This window comes from Mauremys reevesii, linkage group 2, assembly GCF_016161935.1.
Source record: "Mauremys reevesii isolate NIE-2019 linkage group 2, ASM1616193v1, whole genome shotgun sequence".
In the NCBI taxonomy this organism is placed as follows: Eukaryota; Metazoa; Chordata; order Testudines; family Geoemydidae; genus Mauremys; species Mauremys reevesii.
Window position 1 is genome coordinate 66038515 of NC_052624.1, and position 20091 is coordinate 66058605.

The 20091-nt window shown below is 42.2% G+C and overlaps 2 protein-coding genes across 7 annotated transcripts in view; one reads left to right on the top strand and one right to left on the bottom strand.

The window, feature by feature from the left end:
- The window catches only part of OXNAD1 (oxidoreductase NAD binding domain containing 1), a 51456-nt gene extending 36504 nt beyond the window's left edge, over positions 1–14952 (top strand). The window contains exons 9-10 of one of the 3 annotated variants that reach the window (XR_005593240.1): positions 14083–14325; positions 14555–14952. The gene's annotated coding sequence lies outside the window, so the exon portion shown is untranslated. Of the gene's footprint in view, positions 1–435; positions 611–14082; positions 14326–14554 lie in introns of those variants that run through there. The other 2 variants (XM_039521580.1, XM_039521579.1) reach the window with 2 other exon arrangements.
- RFTN1 (raftlin, lipid raft linker 1) overlaps positions 11928–20091 on the bottom strand; it is a 124625-nt gene continuing 116461 nt past the window's right edge. For all 4 annotated transcript variants that reach the window (XM_039521570.1, XM_039521569.1, XM_039521568.1 and 1 more), the window contains one exon: positions 11928–13815. In XM_039521570.1, the coding sequence (XP_039377504.1) occupies positions 13363–13815 (453 nt within the window). In that variant the 3' untranslated portion in view covers positions 11928–13362. The remainder of the gene's footprint in view (positions 13816–20091) is intronic.

The following is a 20091-nucleotide window of genomic DNA, read 5'->3' on the forward strand; positions in this document are numbered from 1 at the left end:
CATTCTAGCATCAACAACCTCAAGAGGCATAAAGGAGCACTACTCCAGAGATGAGCCAAGGCATGGTAACTTCCAGTGCCTACCACATGGAGAAACGAGTCACCAAACTTCTTACTTATCTTAGTCTCAACGCTCTTAAGGATAAAAAGCAGCAGAAGGGCCCCTTTGGAGTCCTGGTACTAAGAGTGTCAGTGGTCCCTACTAAATCTACTAACCAGCCTGCATATTCTGCACCTTCCAGACTTAGAGTCTCCCTCCCCAAAGAGGCAGTACAGACCAACCCAGCCAGGTCAACTAGTGCAGCCTCAGGTTCTGGAAACATAGGAGGAGGAAAGCAAAGAATAGCCTACTTTCACATATGTTCATCCTGCCCACAGAAAATTCAGATTTCTAGTATGGATCTCTTACTATTCCTGTCCTTTGGTCTTTCCACAGTACTGAGGATATTCATCAACTACTTGACAGTTGTGGCAGCTCTTCTAAGGAGATGAGATGAGGGTTTACCGTGGCTCATACATTCATTACTACCTGATCCAAGGAAGATCACCCCAAAAGGATTCAAATAATCTTAAATCTTTTTCAGTCTGGGCCTCAAAGACTGAGAAGAAGCCTCACTTACTGCGACTTAAAGCATAGAGTTCATAGGAACAGTGTTAGATTCTAGATCAGTAAAAGCTTACCTTCCACCAGGAGCGATTCCAAGTTATAGTGACTCTCATCAACTGACTTAAAGCTCACTTAGACACCAGGGAGGGCATGCCTCAGGCATTGAGAACAGTGGTCTCAAGCACTTGTGACACAGTTTGTCACACTTAGCCTACACTCCACAGATGGGTGGTTGAAATCAGCGTATTAGCTGGCACCACATCGATGTATTGGGCACAGTCCCTCCAGAAGTCTTCTCCTTGTTAAACTGGTGGAAAGACCACCTTCAGGTGTACAACGGAGTAGCCTCTGCACCTCCACCTATGAAGCCTGACAGCTGATAGCTCGCCTTCAAATTTAGGAAATTTCCTTCTTCCAAATTCTGTGGTCCCTGCAGGACACACAGCTACACATAAACCACTTAGAGCTTAGTGCCATCCACTTGGCATTCAAAGCCTTTCTACCTCCATCCCAGATAGCCACAAGCCAGCTGCTAACAGACAGCACATTATGTTAGGAGACAGGGAGGACCATTTGGCTCTGGTCTTCATCTATTTACCACCAGATCACACCACTGCTCCTGCATCTGCCAGAGATTCAGAACTCGCTAGCAGATCACGTCAGCAGACAGGTCTCAGACAACACCGAGTGGCTGATCAAGAACCCAGTGCTACAGAGAGTCTCTCACAAACAAAGCTCTAGACCTATTTATTTGCCACAGACCAGAATAAGCAATGCCGTGTTCTGCTTGAGTGGGGGGCTCCACTCAGACACTTATCATCTGGATACTGGAATTGAGGTATTCCTGCCCCCTGATCTCCATGATACTTAAGGACTTGAGGAAACTGACGCAAGAGGCAGGGTTGATGATCATGAGACCTCTGGCCAGTGGCCAAGCAGTTCTCGTATTTGTCTCTGATGAACCTCTTAGTACCTTGCCTCAGTGGTTCTCAACCTTTCTGGACTATTGTACCTCTTTCAGGAGTCTGAGGCCAAAGCTCTGCCACCCGGGGCTCAAGCCCAAGCTCCGCTACATGAGGCTGAAGCATGTAACTTAGCTTCGTGGGTCCTGGGCAGTTGCTACCCCCTAACACCAGCCCTTCACTTGCAACATGCATAAACTCATCCTGCTACCTCCCTGGGGGGGTCGCAGCCCACATGTTGAGAAACATTGATCAAGAGTTGATGTACCCCCTGGAAGACCTCTGCATACTCCTAGAGGTACATGTACGTCTGGTTTAGAAACACTGCCTTATGTGATCTAGCTGACAGGTCCTACACCCAGATCCACCTTTGTTACATTTGACTGTCTAGATGCTTGGCAGGATGATATCACCCAAAAGAGTCTGTTCACCTAAAGTTCAGAACATTGTGCTGCAAAGCAAGAAACCCTCAGCTGGGATGACTTAGAAAACTCTCTTCCACTTAGCTTTATATATGAGCATATCAGCACCAGTTTCTTTAACACTCGTTTCAGCGCTATTGGCCTATTTGCTATCCCTGAAGCAGTCTGGACTTTCAGTAAGCAACAGAAGTATTCATTCAGTACTAATAGCTGTGCATCACCTGCCTATCCCGTGCCATGTATTTTCTCACCCTACAAGGTCTAGATTCTTTAAGGGCTCTATTCATGTTTTTCCTCCAGGCAGAACCCCCCTCCCCTGAACCTCAATATCATAGTAACAGTATTGATGAGTCCCCAATTTCAGCCATCAGCAACCTATTCCTTTAACCTCCTATTGATGAAAATTGCCTTTTTAGTAGCCATTACATCAGTTTTAGAGGTAGAGGAAATTCAGGCCTTCATGGCAGGTTCCCCTTATACAGTGTCTTATAAAAATGAGGTTACTTTTAGGCCTCTGCCCAAGTTCTTGGCCAAAGTGGTTTCAAATGAATGGAGGGTGGAAAATTTATTACTAATTTCCTTTCTGGGACTGACTTCTCCCCCAGTCAATTACTAATAGGCTGTAGGAAACAGTAAGGAGAAATAGTAGGATACCACTGCTTACACATGAATCATCTTGTTTCCAAAGGCTGCGTTACAGTAATAAAGAGCTAGCTGGTAGCGTATTGGTATGGGACCATCTAGTAACCTTGGCAATTTCCTGTGCGGTAGTTGCTCTTTGGGTTCAAGTTGCTGCCATAGAGCACTGAGCTAGTTAGGGCTTTATATTATCACCTGTCACAGTAATAACTGGTCCCTGAAGCTCCTATTGCTTTTCCTGGGGCCAGATACGATTCTCAGATGCACCATTTTATTCTTCTGGCAGCACCATCCCTATCTAACAGCATCCACAAATGGGGGGTCTCCTACTACCCCTGACAATGTTGGAGCCCCTGGAAAAATTAACCACACTACCTCCCAGCACTCTGGGAGAACTGATTAGAAATATTTTCTTTCTATGGGTCAGGGCTGTGGGAAGGCATCAGGTGTGGGGTTTGCATTTGACAGCCAGAATTCCCACAGGCAGCAAATGTAAGTTTAAATGGGTCAGTGTGGCAGCCTGATGTTGATGTTTTAAAGAAAAATAGTTGCTAGTTTGCTCACACCAGAAGTGCAGAGGGAACAAAGCAGTTGTCCACATAAATAAATGTCAGGATGTGTTGTGTTAAAGAGATCAGAACTGGCATTTCAAAGCTTAGTTTGGAGGGAAGCCATCATCTTCCTGAAAAGTGAGATTCTGTGCCATTGGCAGTGCTAGAGCCCTAAAGAAGAGGCCAGAAACCAGTTTCCAACATGCTTTCCATTTCCCAATTAAAAGTCAATCTTTAAACATAGATTCCCTATGGCTTTGAAGCCATTAAACTGGTTTACACTATACCGATAGGGCATATTCTCCCTGTATCACAAATACCATCCCTTTCACACCCTGCTCCCTCAAACTGAAATATTAACAGAAAGTTAAACCAAGCTGGCCACTTAACAGATGACATTTCATATCATTTTGCTTATGTAATTATCACCCCCTGCACCTCTGGCATCCCATGTTATATGCAGATTGAGACAGGGACAAGGCCATGTCTTGTATGTGGTTATTTACATCTAAAGTATTACAAAAAATAATTTCAGCAATATGAGACCATCTGCACTAATAGGCTCAGAAGATGTAATTCAAAACAATTAATCAGATTCATAATACGTTTTCTTACCTTGTGATCTTTTAGCCTGTTGGCGAGCATGCAAGTTTCCTTTTATTACACTGAGCACAGAACATCTTAAATTCAGACACAACATGGTTGTAAAAAGTCTGACCTATCTGGAAAATGTTCTTGTAGTTCAAAAATCCCCATGGAATTGCTACACTAAATTATGTTTGTTAGACTCATCACTAACTACTTTGTGGTGATTCTTTACTTATGAATAGTTGGGCATCTTTCTTCTGCAGCTTAACGGTCTAATAGTGAAACACCAGCATTTTCATACCACATAGTAATTTATAATTCATTTGCTCTGAAGCCATCTTAATGGAAGAATTGTTCATGCAGCATAGAGACATGCAGGCCAGTAACAAGTGTTTATTTAGCCTATAGTGATAGGAAACAGGAAGAAGCCTCTGCTAGTTAAAGGGCACGAATTTAAAGAGAAACACCAATCCTGTTGATTGTGTTGAAGAATCAGTTTTATTTTGGAAAAGTGTTCTTCAAGCTTTGTGTGGTAAACGGATGGGCTGTTACTAGAAAAAGTGAGACACTTGAAAAGACAATTTTGATGAATTCTTATATATGTCTTTAAAAAATGGCTTTCAAGGTACCCTTGTGTTGGTACTATATTAAATTAAATGTATTCCTAATTTCTTTTGTATCACTTACCATGAGCTCATTTAGTAGTGTGGGTATGATGCAATACTCTTATAGGCCTTCCATTAATTAACTAGCAAATGGTTTCTGGCTAGTTACCATTAGCACATCACAGATATCCACTGCCTTCGCTGACAGGGGTTTTTAGAACAAACAAAAGAAAGCTCTTAAATTGTGAAGACTTTTTTCCTCATATGGATGAGGTGCTGAACATGGTAATTGACTCCAGTCAACAGTATAGGTAGACTGTTGCTGAAGAAAATTTTTGCACTGGCAGTCAGCCCCACTTAAATGAGACTCACATCACCATTAGCAGCACTGGACATGAATTAAACTGTGGGTAAAATCTGTGAAAAGTTTGCTGGTTTAAGAAAGGTAAATGTAATGTGAAAATAGTCACTGACCTGGTGAGGTATTAGCACATCCTTTGGCTGAGCTTTCACTGCTCCAAGCACACACAGCCCAGGATTTAACTCACCTGGAAGTCCTTTCCTAACTGCAATCATTGTTCTCGATTGTGATGTCAGCCCACTACAAGGCACACAGCTCACCCTCTGGCATGGAGCAAGTCCCTGGGTTGCTCAAATTTGGTCTTCCCTTGGCTTCTTGTTCAAGACATAGGCATAACAGGTGGCAGACAGGCCTGTCCCACTGAATACTAGAATCTGTTGACCACAGCAAGGTAATTCGCCTTTGTGCCTGCTAGATCTGGCTTGAGGATGGTGTGGGGGGAGGAGAAGGAAAGGGGACTAGCTACTCTCCCTGCCTCTTCCCTTTGAGAACCAAATTGGTTTCAGGAGAACTATCTGAAGGGGGGACACTGCAGTGAAGCTGGGTGCTTGTAGCTGGTTATGCTCCTCTGGCTAAGAAGCAAACTGGAGCTCTCTCGCCTACACTGCACAAAGCAACACAGAGGCCTTATCTCCTGCAGTTGGAAGCCAACTCCCTTATCTTGCCCCAAATACCATGCTTGTTTGGACTGGATACCCATGTCTGGGCAGTCCCAGCCATTTGCAGGCTAGACTGAGTATGATTGGTTGTTCAGGCATGTCAGTCAGGCTCCTCACCTAGCAATTCCTTTTCTTGTCTGTGCCCCGGCAGACCCCATTGTCCCAGTTTCAAGCACAGCACCTGGGCAGTCATTTTCATTTTCTTGGCCTCTGTCCCAGTCTCTTTCAAGCCTCTAAATGGCAAGGAGGGCTAACACTGACTAAATTAAACAATTACACGATCTTATCATTGGAACCTTGCCCTCTCTCCCCTTCTCCACCCCCATCACAGCCACCTTGGGACAATGGGTGAGAGTTTTCAAAGTCAACTAGGGGATTTACCCAAACAAGTCCTGTTCATTTGAGTGGAACTTTTGTGACTAAAGCTCTACTTTCCTTTGAAAATTTCAACCATTGCACTTGGGTACTGGTAAGTAATAAAAATCTCTATGAGGTGTCTTGGAGTGGCAATCATTGCCAAAATTGGCCCTCTGAATATTTCAGGATTTGGAAATAGTGTACGCAAACCACTAGGGTGTGAAGAGGTCAAATGCTCCCAGAGAAAGGGTTTTTAAATGTTCAGTACAGTACTTATAACCCAATAAAAGAATAGAGAACTGTTTTTTCAAGATTTTTCTAATAATCACTGTGAACCTGCAAGTGATTGAAAAGTGCATCCATTGGAAAAAAATGTATTGTACCTATTGGCATGATATTTCCTCAGCCTTGTCTACATGGAGGAAGTGACATCAGTTTAACTGAAGGTATCATTTTAAACCAATATAGTTAAACTGGTGCAAACTCTTTGTGGTTTCAAAGTTGTTTAATCTAAAGTGCAATAAACCATTTACTAACTGATGTAATATACACCACATTAGCCTAGTTTAAGATCCTGATTAATTTCAATTTAATTAAATCAGTTTTAAATCACCCCTTTCATTAATCTGGTTCAATTTTCTTTAGTTAATCTGGTACAAGGGTTTAATTCAGATCCTTATGGATATTTAGGCGTGTCAGGGTTCCCTCCTCACTTTGAACTCTGGGGTACAGATGTGGGGACCTACATGAAAACCTCCCTAAACTTATTTCTACCAGCTTAGGTGTAAAACTTCCCCAAGGCACAAATTCCTTCCTTGCCCTTGGTATTGCTGCCACCACCAAGTGATTTAAACAAACATTCAGGAAGGGCCACTTGGAGCCCTATCTTCCCCAAAATATCCCCCTAAGCCCTTACACCCCCTTTCCTGGGGAGGCTTGGGAATATATCCTAACCAATTTGTTACAAAGTGAGCACAGATCAACCCCCCTGGGTCTTTAGGACACTGAAAACAATCAAGTTCTTAAAATAAGTTTAAAATCAGCATTTCCTTGTTCTTACTTACTATGTCTGTAATATTAGATGCTTAGTTCAGATATGGCTTAGGGAGATGCATTTTTCCTGCCATGGTTCGTCGCTGACCCGGAGAGAACAAAGGAACACAAAACAAAAACCTTCCCCCACAGATTTGAAAGTATTTTCTCCCCTTATTGATCCTTTTGGTCAGGTACCAACCAGGTTATCTGAGCTTTTTAACCCTTTACAGGTAAAGGAGGGATTTTATGCTACCCTTAGCTGTATGTTTATGACAAGGGTCCTAACTTCCGTTAAAATCAATGAAAGTTAGGAGCCTAAATATCACTGAGGATCTAAATCTTATTAGTCTCTCCTTAGTTCTTTCAAATGGCGGCCAGTGAACTAGTTAACCAGATTTGTGACATCAGCAACTAAAGCTAATAGAATATTGCTTTAACCACCCACCAGCATGACTGCTCACGCTTATTTCTAGGCCAAGCTAATAGCAAGAGTGTGAAATAAGATGCCTCCCACTCACATTTGTTTCTTCTTTTAGCTTTGTAAATGTTTGGCATCCAATTAGAGCAAAGTAGGTCATCATGTGCAACCAAACACGTTTTCCAGTGGAAATTCACTATTTAACATACATAGTCTCTGTATCAACTATTTTCCTAGAACGCTGGTTGACTTATTTTTTAATTCAGAGAAACTTAGTAAGACACAGGCTTTAAGGACCAGCTTTATACTCAGTTAGTGACAAGATACTGTGCCAATAAAATCTGCAAACAAATGTTGCTAACTATCCAGAGTACAGTGTTTGGATTAAAATTATTTACAGTCTTTTTTTAAATATTCTGTTAAAATAAATACTCTTCAGTTATTGCGGAAAAAAATACAACATGTTTTCTCAAAAAGAACAGGAGGACTTGTGGCACCTTAGAGACTAACAAATTTATTTGAGCATAAGCTTTCGTGGGCTACAGACCACTTCATCAGATGCATAGAATGGACCATATAGTAAGGATATATATATATACTTACGGAGAATATGAAAAGGTGGGAGTTGCCCTACCAACTCTAAGAGGCTAATTAATTAAGCTGAGCAATTATCAGCAGGAGAAAAAAAACGTTTGTAGCGATAATCAAGATGTCTCTGTCTGAGGGATTGGAGCCAAGCACCAATAAGATCTCTATGAAGCATTCTTAAAACTACAGTACCCACCTGCTGAAGTGAAAAAAACGGATCGACAGAGCCAGAAGAGTACCCAGGACAGTCCCAACAAAGAAAATAACAGAATGCCACTAGCCATTACTTTCAGCCCCCAACTAAAACCTCTCCAGCGCATCATCAAAGATCTACAACCTTTCCTGAAAGATGATCCCTCACTCTCACAGATCTTGGGAGACAGCCCCCCAACCTAAAGCAAATACTCATCAGCAACCACACACCACAGAACAAAAACACTAACCCAGGAACCTATCCTTGCAACAAACCCCAGTGCCAACTCTGTCCACATATCGATTCAAGTGACACCATCACTGGGCCTAATCACATCAGCCACACCGTCAGGGGATTGTTCACCTGCACATCTACCAATGTGATATATGCCATCATGTGCCAGCAATGCCCCTCTGCCACGTACATTGGCCAAACCAGACAGTCTCTATGCAAAAGAATAAATGGACACAAATCTGACATCAGGAATCATAACATTCAAAAACCAGTAGGAGAACACTTCAACCTCTCTAACTACTCAGTGACAGACTTAAAGGTGGCAATCTTGCAACAGAAAAGCTTCAAAAACAGACTCCAACGAGAAACTGCTGAACTTGAATTAATATGCAAACTAGATACCATCAATTTAGGCTTGAATAGAGACTGGGAATGGCTGAGCCACTACACACATTGAATCTATTTCCCCATGTTAAGTATCCTCACACCTTCTTGTCAAACTGTCTGAAATAGACCATCTTATCACTACAAAAGTTTTTTTTCTCCTGCTGATAATTGCTCATCTTAATTAATTAGCCTCTTAGAGTTGCTTGGGCAACTCCCACCTTTTCATGTTCTCCGTAAGTGTATATATGTATCTCTTTACTATATGTTCCATTCCATGCATCTGCTGAAATGGGCTGTAGCCCACAAAAGCTTATGCTCAAATAAATTTTAGTCTCTAAGGTGCCACAAGTACTCCTGTTCTTTTTGCGGATACAGACTAACACGGCAGCTACTCTGAAACCTAACATGTTTTCTGTGCATGAAATGGAGTGATTTAAATTTAGCGGCAATTATCCAAATCACATGGACATTTGATGTTGTATGATTATTTTCTCCCTGTTCAGCAAATTGCATTATTGCTTTTAGATGTTGACTGTAGTTTAAAAAAATAGCTTGAACATGCATGATGTGTACTTAGAAAACAGATTTTATTGAGTTAAAATACTGTACAAAGAAAGACTGAGAATTACCAGGCACAAACTATGGGAAAAACTATATTGAACATAAGAACAGCCATACTATGTCAGACCAATGGTCCATCTAGCCCAGTATCCTGTCCTCCAACAGTGGCCAATGCCAGGTAGTCAGAGGGAATGAACAGAACAGGTAATCATCAAATGATCCATTGCCAGTCGCCCCTTCTCAGCAGCTGGCAAACACAGGCTAAGGACACTTCAGCTCATGGTTTTGCATCCCTGCCCATCCTGGCTAATAGCCACTGATGGACCTATCCTCCATGGACTTAGCTTGTTCTTTTTTGAACCCTGTTATAGTGTTGGCTTTCACAACATCCTCTGGCAAAGAGTTCCACAGGTTGACTGTGCATTGCATGAAGAAATACTTCCTTTTGTTTGTTTTAAACTTACTGCCTATTAATTTCATTTGGTGACCCCTAGTTCTTGTGTTATGAGAAGGAGTAAATAACACTTCCTTACTTGCCTTCTCCACACCAGTCATGATTTTATAGACCTCTATCATATCTGCCCCTTAGTCATCTCTTTTCCAAGATGAAAAGTCCCAGTCTTATTAATCTCTCCCCATATGGAAGCTGTTCCATACCCCTAATTAATTTGTTGCCTTTTCTGTACCTTTTCCAATTCCAATATATCTTTTTTTGAGATATGAGGCAACCAGAGCTGCACACAGTATTCAAGATGTGGGCATACCATGGATTTATATAGAGGTAATATATTTTCTGGCTTACTATCTATCCCTTTTCCTAATGATGCTCAACATTCTTTTAGCATTTTTGACTGCCACTGCACATTGAGTGGATGTTTGTAGAGAACTAGTCACAATGACTCCAACATCTCTTTCTTGAGTGGAAACAGCTAATTTAGACCCCATCATTTCATATGTATAGTTGGGATTATGTTTTCCAGTGTGCATTACTTTGCATTATCAACATTGAATTTCATCTGCCATTTTGTTGCCCAGTTACCCAGTTTTATGAGATCCCTTTGTAATTCTTCACAGTCTGCTCTGGAAGAGGGCCTCATCCTCCCTGATTGAACTAACCTCATTATCTCTAGACTGATTCTTGCCTGCATATTTATACCTGCCTCTGGAAATTTCCACTAAATGCATCTGACGAAGTGGGTATTCACCCACAAAAGCGTATGCTCCAATACGTCTGTTAGTCTATAAGGTGCCACAGGACACTTTGTCGCTTTTGAGTAGTTTTGTATCCTCTGCAAACTTTGCAACCTCACTGTTTACCTTTTTCCATCTTATTTATGAATATGTTGAACATTATTGATCCCAGTACAGACCGCTCGGGGACACTATTATTTACCTCTCTCCATTCTGAAAACTGACCATTTATTCCTACCCTTTGTTTCCTATTTTTTAACCAGTTAGTGATCCATGAGAGGACCTTCCCATCTTACGTTTACTTAAGAGTATTTGGTGAGGGATCTTGTCAAAGTCTTTCTGAAAATCTAAGTACACTATATCCACTGAATCACCCTTATCCACATGATTGTTGACCCCCTCAAAGAATTCTAGTAGATTGGTGAAGCATGATTTTCCTTTACTAAAACCATGTTGACTCTTCCCCAACAAATTGTGTTCATCTATGCATCTGATAATTCTGTTTTTCACTATAGTTTCAACCAATTTGCCTGGTACTGAAGTTAGGCTTACTGACCTGTAATTGCCGGGATCACCTCTGGAGCTTTTAAAAATTGGCATCACATTAACTAACTTCTAGTCATCTGGTACAGAAGCTGATTTAAATTTTAGGTTACATAGCACAGCTGTTAGTTCTGTAATTTCATATTTGAGTATCTTCCAAACTCTTGGGTGAATATCATCTGCTCCTGGTGACTTATTACTGTTTAGTTTATCAATTTGTTCCAAAACCACCTCTAATGACATCTCAATCTGAGACAGTTCCTCAGATTTATCATCTAAAAGGAATGGTTCAGGTTTAGGAATCTCCCTCACATCCTCAGCTGTGAAGATAGATGTAAATAATTAATTTAGTTACTCTGTAATGGCTTTATTTTCCTTGAGTGCTCCTTTAGCATCTCAATCGTCCAGTGGCCCACTGGTTGTTTAGCAGGCTTCCTGCTTCTGATGTATTTAAAAAATGTTTACTATTCTTTTTGAGTCTTTGGCTAGCTGTTCTTCAGATTCTTTTTTGGCCTTCCTAATTATATTTTTATACTTCACTTGCCAGAGTTCTATTTTCCTCAGTAGGATTTAATTCCCACTTTTTAAAGGATGCCTTTTTGCCTCTAACTGCTTCTTTTACTTTGATGTTTAGCCAGGGTGGTACTTTTTTGGTCCTCTTACTATGTTTTTTAATTTGGGGTATACATTTAAATCAAGCTTCTATTATGGTGTCTTTAAAAAGTTTCCATGCAGCTTGTAGGGATTTCACTTTTGGCATTGTACCTTTTAATTTCTGTTTAACGAACTTCCTCATTTCTGTGTAGTTCCCTTTTCTGAAACTAAATGCTACCATGGTGGGCTGCTTTGGTGTCTCCCAGCCCCAAAGGGATGTTAAATTTCATTATGTTATGGCCACTATTACCAAGCAGTTCATCTATATTCAGCTATATCCTGTTGGACCAAATCCTGTGCTCCACTTAGGACTAAATCAAGAATTGCCTCTCCTCTTGTGGGTTCCAGGACTAGCTGCTCAAAGAAGCAGTCATTTAAAGTGTCAAGAAACTTTATTGTTTATGGAGTTACTTTGTTTACAGAAAATGAAAAAATAGAAGGTATTTTTAAAAAACACCATACAGGACTGCCTAACTAATTGTAAACCGGGACTCTAAGGGGATTGCTTATTAAGAAAAGAAAAGCTACTACATGTTACATTTTTAAGCAGACTAAAACTGTTTAAGAGTATATTCAAATATGATCTAAAAAAATTGTTACACATACATTTTACTGTAAAAAATTTAATATACCTCCAAACATGAAAATGTTGACCCTTTTACATCATAAAGTTTGTATGTCAGCTGAAAAACATGGTTATCTGTTGTAAAAGAAAGGTTTAGTCATCAGGTTGTATTCTTCAGGGTCATTCAGTAGCTTTCACTGACATTTGCCTGGTAGCTATTTGATTAAAAAAAAACACCCATCTTTCTTGTGACATACACTACTCCAGTAGATAAATGATGAAAAGTCACATAATAGCAGTTCTAGCAGATGGCGAGTGTATCCACAATTAGTGAATATGTACAATTAATGAGTTACATTTTACGTGCAGTTTTCATTTTCTTTTCTATTTCTTGAAGCCCCAGCAAGCATTGCCGAAGGGCTGATTAGCAACCTAAAAATCCAGAACACCAAAATAAGAGAATAGGGAATCATAGGCATTATGTTAGAGCCATCTGCTTAACACACAACACACATTCATCAAGAGGTTTGTTTCCCCATCAGGTTCCCCTTATGTACCTACAATATTCGTGGTCTGTTTATTGCTTTATATATCTGCAAGAGAAAACTAAATTCAAGAGAATATCAATGAGTAGATATGTTATGGAGATAAATACAGCTACAGCCACTTTATCAAACTTCCCAATTCCAGCCTCTGTAAGCCTAAATACCATTTTCTTGACAACACAAAACAATGACAAAACGACATGGTGCAATAATTGTTTCAGCAATGATACTTTGATAAAATTATTACATAAGGAAACTGACCAACAATGCTTCTCCTAAACTAATATGAAATACTGAATACAAACCTGTTTTTGTTAAGACAGCACAGAGCATTAAATATCAGCATTTTTTCTTGAGTCACAGAACAAGCCTGACTATGTTTTCACTCCCAACTTGGTAATCACAATACATTTCATCTCTACCTTTAAAACTAAGGACAGTAAAGCCAGTCCTAATCTCAGTAAAGTCAGTGGAAATTTTGCCATTAACTTATGTGGGAGCAAAAGTGGGCCTTACAGTTAGTTGAAACTTTAAGATGCCTGTATGTTAATTGGAGAGAATAAAATTGTATAGGGAATTTACAAAGCCAAATTAAAAGTTGTATTAAGCAATTAAATTAGTGAGGATGATTAGCAAAACTTGTCCTTTAGTTTGGCAAAAGATCTGCAACTCTTTCAGTAATCTTGAGATGCAGGTGATTAATCGCAGGAAGCATCCATGGCTCCAGCCGCATTGTCCCCATCCCCACTGTCAGTTATTAGAACACAGCTTCCTTCATGCGTTATCTGGTTCTCACAGTTGTCCGACGTATCATTGTGACTCAAGCACACTTCCACTTCTTTTTGATCAGTATCATGACTTGGATGCCATTTTTCTTCTGATTCCTCATGGCCATGGATAGATATATCTTTGTCCTCATGCATCTCAGATGTCTTGTCTATGATACTATCCAGTTGTTCATTCAAGACTGGTTTGCAGTTCCCAACATTTTCAATTGTTGACAATTGTGCTTCTAAGTTTCTTGTATTCTCTGTAACTTCACACTCCTGTTTTTCTTCTGCTGTTTGTTTCTCCCTCGAACTTAGTTTAGCCTTGTTAGATTTGTTTGTTTGTTTGTTGTGCATCTCTTCTTTGGAGAACCTCCAGTGAAACTATAAAAAAAGATTTGAAAGTTAAAGGTCACTTTAAACATAAATAAAAACTTAAGTAAAAATTTGCTTTCTGAAATAATAATGGTTTAACTTCAGTTCAATGGTTGATCTGGTCAAAGGATCCAACCTCAAAATGTACATTGTATATGAGTACCCAGACTACTTAAAATTGTTATGTTTGTAGCTATTACACACATGTAGATACAATGCTTCTGTTCTTTTCTCTGTCTCTACTGCTTTGTATGCCTAATCGGTTTCTTGATGAAGGATATTTCAGTGCTGAGGTAATAACCCACAACATCCTGGCAGACATTCCAAACTGTTCTGAAAGCAAGAAAATGGAAAGCTGTGCTAATGTAGACAAACAGAGGAAGAGATCCTGGAGTATTAGTCCAGTTTTTCAACAAGTTAGTAGCAGAAGTAACAAAGCCTGACTGAGAACACAAGCGCACACATTCACCAAGTGTGTGAAGATAGCAACTCAGAAAATTTACAAATTCAGCTTTTAAGGTGCAATTCCACTGTTTGTTTTATGACTATTTATCCCCTCTCTCAGATATGTGTAAGCATGTATATAAAGTGCGCTATGTAGACATTGATATAAAACCAAAATGTGAAAGAGCTGTTTTATAAGAAAATCATTCAAGTATCGTGTATCATACAGAAAAGTTCTGTACTCCTATCCTATGTACTGTTTGGAATGTGCCACAAAATAACTCTAAAGTGTTTTCTTTTTCAGAAGCCCACAGTTCCCACAGGACCAGCATTTGCAAGACTAAACCAGCACTTTGAAACTTTCAGGAAGTTTTCCAAGTCAGTCTGTGGACTAAAAAATTCCAAATTTATAATCTGATCTGCTTGTGCTAAGCCATACATACAGTGCAGAATCCAGAAGTGATTTTACAGTACAATGTTTTAAACACTGAGCATTTAAAAGACCAAGTGATAAACAGTGCAAGTAAGTAGCAAAACATTCTGAGCCGTTTGTATGAAAGTTTCTGGGGCAGAATGCACAAGGCCAACTCCTACAACGCACATCACAAGACTCATCATGACCACCATTTTGGAGGATCTATGTTGACTAATGCTGAAGGCTATATTTTGACTAGCAATAAAAGTAACTATGGTTTCTTGAAACGTTGATGCAATAGTCATAGAATTAAAATCAGAAGGAACCACCAGATCGTCTAGTCTGTCCTCCAATATATCACAGGCCACCAAAACCACCTACCACTCGCATACTGAACCCAACAACTGAAATTAGCTCAAGGTATAGCCCTCAGGAGACTATTGCGTGCCACAGGCAAAGAATAGGAGAGACCGAGGGCCCTGCAAGGGCAGGAAATTGATTGAGAGGTACCCAGATGAACCTGGCAGGCAATTTGGACCACATGCTCCAAAGGAAGATGAAAACCCCCCAAGACCACTGGATAATCAGCTGAATGTGAGCTCCCAGTGTGATGCTGTGGCCAAAAGAGCTAATGCAATCCTGGGATGGATAAACAGGGGAATCTTGAGAAAGAGTAAGAGCAGAGAGGTTACTTTACATTACTTTACATTTAGACTTGTGCACCTGCTGCTAGAATATTGTTACTCCTTGGGGGATTCTGTGCACCTGCAGAAAACAGCCCTCCCTACAGAATTCTTGCTTTTCCCTGCAGAAAATGTCAGGGAAGCTGCGCTGGGGAGGCGGGGGGTGGGGGGGGAACCATGTGTGCAGTTTTTGGGGGGGATTACCACCCAAACATTGCTGAGGCATGGGGGGGCACACAGGGTTATGTGCCACTGCCCCCCCCTTTGTGCAAACGCAGAACTGCCCAGCTCAGAGGCTGCGTCTTGGGCTCCGGTGACCCTGAAGCTGAATGCAGCCTCCTGGCTCCTAGTGCCAGTGGTGCTCCCCTTCTGTGTGCTGGGAGCCTTCCTATTTCCTGTGGAATGAGTGCCCATGGTGGGGCTGGGTAACAGGGGGTGGGGGAAATGAGGGAAGGGGGCTAAGGAGATGGGGGGGAGAGGCAGTGGGGAAGGAAGGGGGGTGGAATAGGGCGGGGGAGGGGAATATGGGAGTGAGGGATGGAGAAGAAAAGGGAATCGGGGGGGAAAGGGTGAGCCTGACATGCTGTGACCCCTTGGCACCAGTGGGGTTCCCCCATTAAGCAAGCCTATTGAACCCGCATCCTGACAAGCCCTACTGCCATACACCTGGACCCCTCTGACAAGGCCCCCACCCCACTGAGCCCCAACCAGCTGCACCTGGACCCCCACCCATCAAGCCCCACTCCCCCAGCACCCAGACCCCCGCCACTGAGCCCCCACCCCCAGGCTCCCCCGCCAAGCCCCATCTCCCCACCCCCGGTGCATCCAGATCACCCACGGAGCTGCCCGCACCCAGACTGCCCCACACCTGAATCCCCCCATACTAAGCCCCTCCACACTTGGATACTGCTGGGCTGAGCCTGCCCAGCCACACCTGGCAAAGAGGGGCAGGAACCCGGGGTGTTTCTGGGGCAGACCCAGCCCTTGCACTGTGTCAGGATCAGGTGCAGCCTCACTGCCGAGTCCCTGTACTGGGGGAGGTGGAGGCTTCAGGGTGATCTCCCACCTCAATGCAGCCAGTGGCCTGTGCTCCCCACTGCCATGCTGGAACCACATTTATTTATGGACAAATAAAACGTGCAGAATTTTAAAATACTGTTCACATAATTTTTAATTTTTTTGGCACAGAATTCCCTTAGGAGTAATACTGTGTCCAGTATTAATGCCCACGATTCAAGAAGGATGTTGATAAATTGGTGAGGGTTCAAAGAAGAGCCACAAGAATGATTAAATGATTAGAAAAATAGGCCTTATGGTAATAGCTTCAAGGAGCTCAGTCTATTTAGCTTATCAAAGAGAAGATTAAGGGGTGACTTGATTACAGCCATAAGTACCTACATGGGGAACAAATATTTCATAATGGGCTCAGTTGTCTAGCAGAGGAAGGCATAACACATCCAATGGATGGAAGTTCGAGCTAGACAAATTCAGACTGGAAATAAGGTGTACATTTTTAATGGCAAGAATAATTAACCATTGGAACAATGTACCAAGGGGTTGTGGTGGATTCTCCATCACTGACAGTTTTTTAACTCAAGCCTGGATGTTCTTCTAAAAAACATGCTCTCAGAATTATTTTGGGGATGTCCTGTAGTATACAGGAGGACAGACTAGATAATCATAATGGTCTCTTCTGGCCTTAAAATGTATGAATCTATTAATCAGACCTATGGGAAAATTCCTTCCTGACCCCACATATGGCGATCAGTTAGATCCTGAGCATGTGAGCAAGAACCAGTAGGCCAAGCACCTAAGAGCATTGGCCAACTCCGTCCATTGTCCCACCTCCAGCTGTGACCATCTCTGATGCTTCAGAGGGATGAAAAGAAAAAAGAAACAATGGGGAGGAGAGAATCCCTTCCTGACCCCCTAATAGGTGTAATGTGCTTATAATGTCTGAAAATTACTCAGGGCTTGGCTACACTTACAAATTTGCAGCGCTGCAGCAGGGTGTGAAAACACACCCTCTCCAGCGCTGCAAATTGCGGCGCTGCAAAGCGCCAGTGCGGTCAAAGCCCCAGCGCTGGGAGCGCGGCTCCCAGCGCTGTCCGTTATTCCCCACAGGGAGGTGGAGTACGGACAGCGCTGGGAGAGCTCTCTCCCAGCGCTGGCGCTTTGACTACACTTAGCGCTTCAAAGCGGCAGCGCTTTGAAGTGTAAGTGTAGCCAAAGAGTCAGAGGACAAAGGATTTATCTGCCTCATCCCTGAAGGAAAAGTCAAGCTTCCCAAGCAAAGTCAGCCTAAACTTTCAAGTGGTTAGTTACTTCACCATTTAAACAAATTGTCTCACCAATTTGCCAGCACTCAGGTTCCACTCTGCATCGTGCTGCATGCCAACAGCTGGGCCCTCACCTGCCGGCTGTGAAAAACTCAGCAGCAGCTCCTATCGGGGACTGGGCAGATCCAGGAAGTGGGACGAACCCATTACCTGAAGGCTCACCAGCAGAGAGGGTAAACTAAGGAGTCGGGTGAGAAGGGAGGGAATCTAGGAGGGTCAGGTTGGTGAGGGGAGGGCTCCCTTGAGGGCCCTTGGAAGGTTGGGCTGGTGAGGGGCGCTTTGCCTCACACATTTTCAGTTCTTCTGGCACCCATGCTTTCCATACTACATAAAATATAGGAGGCTGTGGACCTTATCTGGCTGTCCAGAAGTCATTTTCCCAGTGCTACAGGTCTATACCAGAGACCACCAAGAGGACAGCTCATGATCACAAATCTTTTGCCCTCCTTAGCAATTTGATGCAAGAGGACCACCCAAAACCGTATCTTAGAGAAAAACCTTTTCCAAACCAAGTTTTGAAAACCAGCCTTCCATTTTGCACCTACAGTTTTAAGCCCACAAACAACTGTGAGCAGAAAGTCTGCCATTTGTGATCCTGTTCTGCTCACAGATAAGGTAGTTGTGTAAATCCCGTATGTTATACCCACAATTAATTGCACATGCAAATGCTTGCAAGCATATAGAGGCATGGTTGAGACTCTTACTTCATAACACTGAAGTAATGCTCCAGCTGGCCAAACTCTGAGGGAGCAAAAAATCCCCTAGCAGTAGCTAGATTTAGCCTATATTCTTTTATGTTTTATTTGAGTCTAGATGTCGTTCACCAAACGTATCTTGCATATAAATATATTAAAGAGAACACCACAATTTTTTAACTTGAGTGTCTAAATTTAGACACTTGAAAAAAGTGTCCTGATTTTCAGAGGTGCTGAGCACCCACAATTCCCATTTAAATCATTTGGAGTTTTCCGTGAGAAGAGGCTGCATATCAGACCCAAAATGTTAAAAAGTTTCTTCTGAACTAAGGTCAGCCTTTACGGGGTTTAATGGCCATGAAGCCTAATTTCTGCTGAAATGAGCCTTGATTTTGTCTCAAGAAACAGCAGATAAACTTTACGAGTAATTAGATTAAATCTGCAGCCTGTGATGGGGCAATGAGAGGTACAGTTATCGCTGTCTTATTGCAGAGTTTTTACAATTCCTTATATGTTTCCTTTCTGTTCAGCTGGCTGAACTGCATAGCACCTGACTAGTTCATATGAAGGATTTAGTTTCCACCACTGCAATTTCATTTTAATCTTATCAGCACCACATATTTTCCCCCTCCAAGTGTTTATCTACAAAAAAGTTTCAAACATGTTGTAATCAAAAATTAAATAAAGCTATCAGATCTTAGTGCCTATGCTTTTGTGCTGTTCAGAATGCTTAGCAACTGATTCAAATGTAAGGTGGTTTATATCAGGCGTTTACCAGCAGCTGAGTAACAATGACAGCTTTTTATAGAACTACTATGAATTTGGATGATTTTACCTCTCCCATATTTTTCTTGAACCTTTGACTGAAAATCATCATATTTTATTATTTGTACTTTTGTACTACATTTATTTCAAACTTCCTGCACGTAAATAATCTCTTATCAATAGACATTTGTAAAATTTGAATGAACCTTTTCAATGGTATATGTAAAAATAATCTTTTCAGTCACACTCAGGGGCGGCTCCAGGCCCCAGCACGCCAAGCTCTTGCTTGGGGCGGCATGCCGCAGGGGGCGCTCTGCTGGTCACCAGGAGGGTGGCAGGCGGCTTTGGTGGACCTCCTGCAGGCGTCCCTGCGGAGGGTCCGCTGGTCCTGTGGCTCCGGTGGAGCATCTGCAGGTACGCCTGCAGGAGGTCCACCGGAGCCGCGGGACTGGCGACCAGCAGAGCGCCCCCCGCGGTGTGCCGCCGTGCTTGGGGCGGCGAAATGGCTAGAGCCACCCCTGGTCACACTTGTTGGTTTGCAGCTGCCACTACCGTTGACTCATTAGTTATGGATGTATCTATTTGAATTTATACTAATATCTATTATAGGTTCCCATCCTCTTCATTAAAACTCACAAAGCAAACAAAAGCAGGGCCCATGATGATAACCACCCCAACCTTCAGCCCAGCTCCTCCTAAATAGCCTGAGAAAGACAGACTTTGCAGCATGCCTAGAAGAGTAATAAATCTGGGCTCTGGCTAACCAAGTAGCAGAAGTGAATTCCAACATAAAGGGCACCATGCCAGCAGCTTACTCTTGTTTATATTAAGGGGGATCCAGCTTGAGCATCTCTGCTGATCTCACCTGTGGCAACAGTGAGCAGCTAATAGTGGAGTTTCCAGGAGGGAGTTTGGGGGATTTGCTTTATAAGTACAGTTTTGAC